Raw genomic sequence first — 2,668 nt, 5'->3', positions numbered from 1 at the left:
ACCCTCACCCCACCACACACACATACACACACACCAATTAAATAAAGAAAAGAAAATAGGAAACCCTTAACTCCCTATCTTCTCCACCAAATACTTTTGATTCCACAATGAGAGACCGGGTACAGAGCCGACCAGGCACTGGTGGCCGGAACTCGCATACAGAGGTCAGTTTGCACCTGGACTGGGCTTCTTAAAGGCATGGCAGCCTCGCTCCCAACAGGAAGTTACCCGCCCGCGCCCGATCCCGCCGAGTTCCAGGCCGTTGAGGCGCTTTCCATTCCGGTTGCCTTCTGTTCCTGCACTGCCGGGGGGCCCAGTCCGCTCGGCGCCCAGCCTTGTGTGGACATGAACCCCAGCGACCCCAGCTACTCGTTGGCGTCCCTCTACGTGGGGGACCTGCACCCAGACGTGACCGAGGCGATGCTCTATGAGAAGTTCAGCCCTGCGGGGCCCATCCTCTCCATCCGCGTCTACAGGGACAGGACCACCCGCCGCTCGCTGGGCTACGCGTCCGTCAACTTCCAGCAGCTGGAGGACGCCGAGCGGGCCCTGGACACCATGAACTTCGACGTGATCAAGGGCAAGCCGGTGCGCATCATGTGGTCCCAGCGGGACCCGTCGCTGCGCAAGAGCGGAGTGGGCAACATCTTCGTGAAAAACCTGGACCGATCCATCGACAGCAAGGCGCTGTACGACACGTTTTCCGCCTTCGGCAACATCCTGTCGTGCAAGGTGGTGTGTGACGAGAACGGCTCCAAGGGCTACGGCTTCGTGCACTTCGAGACGCAGGAGGAGGCCGAGCGCGCCATCGAGAAGATGAACGGCATGTTCCTGAACGATCGCAAAGTGTTTGTTGGGCGATTTAAGTCTCGCAGAGACAGGCAGGCCGAGCTTGGAGCCAGGGCTAAGGAGTTTACCAACGTATACATCAAGAACCTGGGAGACGACATGGATGACGAGCGGCTCCAGGGTCTCTTCAGCAAATTTGGGCCCGCCTTAAGTGTGAAAGTCATGACCGACGAGAGCGGGAAGTCCAAAGGATTCGGATTCGTAAGCTTTGAGAGGCACGAGGACGCGCGGAAGGCCGTGGACGAGATGAACGGGAAAGACCTCAACGGGAAGCAGATTTACGTTGGCCGGGCTCAGAAGAAAGTGGAGCGGCAGAGTGAACTGAAGCACAAATTCGGACAGATGAAACGAGACAAGCACAAGGTGGAGCAGGCACCGCACGAGAGCAGCAGCGCCAGGTGCCAAGGGGTCAATCTTTACGTGAAAAACCTCGACGACGGCATTGATGACGAGCGGCTCCGCAAGGAGTTTTCGCCCTTTGGCACCATCACTAGCGCCAAGGTTACCATGGAGGGCGGCCGCAGCAAAGGGTTTGGTTTTGTCTGTTTCTCCTCTCCGGAGGAAGCCACTAAAGCAGTTACGGAAATGAATGGTAGAATTGTGGCCACCAAGCCACTCTACGTAGCTTTAGCCCAACGCAAAGAGGAGCGCCAGGCTCACCTCAGCCATCAGTATATTCAAAGGATGGCAAGTACCACTGCATTATCCAGCCCGGTCATAAACCCTTTCCAGCCAGCGCAGGCTCCTTCAGCTTACTTCATGACAACTACATCACAGACTCAGAACCGCGGAGCGTACTATGCTCCTCACCCAACCGCTCCCCAGGGACTGGGTCCCTGTGGGAGTGCTCAGGGTGCCAGAGCTCATCCATTCCCAAATTTGTCTGGCACCATCCAGCCATCTACTATTCCATCGTTTAGTACTGCTGGACCAGCTTCCTCCCAGGGTCTACGCATTATGTCAACACACCGTGCTGCCAGCATATCCACGCAGATGATGGCTTCACATCCCATAGCTGCAGCTGCTCCCGCTGCCCGCGCAGTTCCCCAGTATAAATATACTGCTGGAGTCCGGAATCCCCCTCAGCATCTTAGTACACAGCCACAAGCCACCACGCAGCGGTCTGCTGTTCCGGCCCAAGGTAAAGCGTCTTTGACTGCCTCCATGCTGGCGTCTGCTTCTCCCCAAGCACAGAAGCAAATGTTAGGGGAGTGGCTGTTTTCCCTTATTCAAGCCATGCACCCTGCCCTGGCTGGTAAAATCACGGGCATGCTGTTGGAGATTGATAACTTAGAACTACGCCACATGCTCGAGTCTCCAGAGTGTCTCCACACCAAAATCGATGAAGCCATAGCTGTGCTACAAGCTCACCAAGCCAAAGAGTCTCCCCAGCAGGCACTGGGAAGTGTCGCTGGGGTTCCAACTGCTTAAAGTTGAGCAGGAGAAGGCATGAAACTGCTTCACTGAAGAAGAAAATTGTCTAGACATCAGAAAAAAAACTATGGGGAAAAAAAGCAAACTAGAAAATAAATAAAAAGGAAATTAGAACCTTCTGTGCCACGTCAGTGCCAGGTCTGGTGAACAACACAGGCCCTAAGTCACTTGGTTTAAGACAACAGATATCAGAAACAGTGAAATTTAAAGACAAATTAACATAAATTAACATTTTATAGACTTTGGGGGAAATGATTTTTTTTTTTTTTTTTTTTTTTTTAGCAAAGTGAAAAAATGTAAAAAGCTCTCTTACTTGTAACTCAGATCGCTCCAGATGTCAGTTCTAAGTAACAGGATCGATAACTGAGCAAGGGAACACGATTGG

General features: G+C 53.2%; 1 protein-coding gene across 1 annotated transcript; it reads left to right on the top strand.

Moving 5' to 3' along the window:
- Nucleotides 1–323: 323 nt before the first annotated feature.
- On the top strand, nt 324–2,340 carry LOC127237669 (polyadenylate-binding protein 1). Its single transcript, XM_051206038.1, has one exon. It carries the CDS (start codon nt 346–348, stop codon nt 2,278–2,280), a length of 1,935 nt encoding a protein of 644 aa, XP_051061995.1. The 5' UTR covers nt 324–345; the 3' UTR covers nt 2,281–2,340.
- Nucleotides 2,341–2,668: the final 328 nt, after the last annotated feature.

Source organism: Phodopus roborovskii, unplaced genomic scaffold (genome assembly GCF_943737965.1).
Source record: "Phodopus roborovskii unplaced genomic scaffold, PHOROB, whole genome shotgun sequence".
NCBI classification, from domain to species: domain Eukaryota; kingdom Metazoa; phylum Chordata; class Mammalia; order Rodentia; family Cricetidae; genus Phodopus; species Phodopus roborovskii.
The sequence above is the reverse complement of the archived record's forward strand: the minus strand, read 5'-3'. Positions and strand labels throughout refer to the sequence as shown.

What these genes read in the sequence shown, in the direction of transcription:
- LOC127237669 (XM_051206038.1), top strand. Translation starts at nt 346, where the DNA reads ATGAACCCCAGCGACCCCAGCTACTCGTTGGCGTCCCTCTACGTGGGG.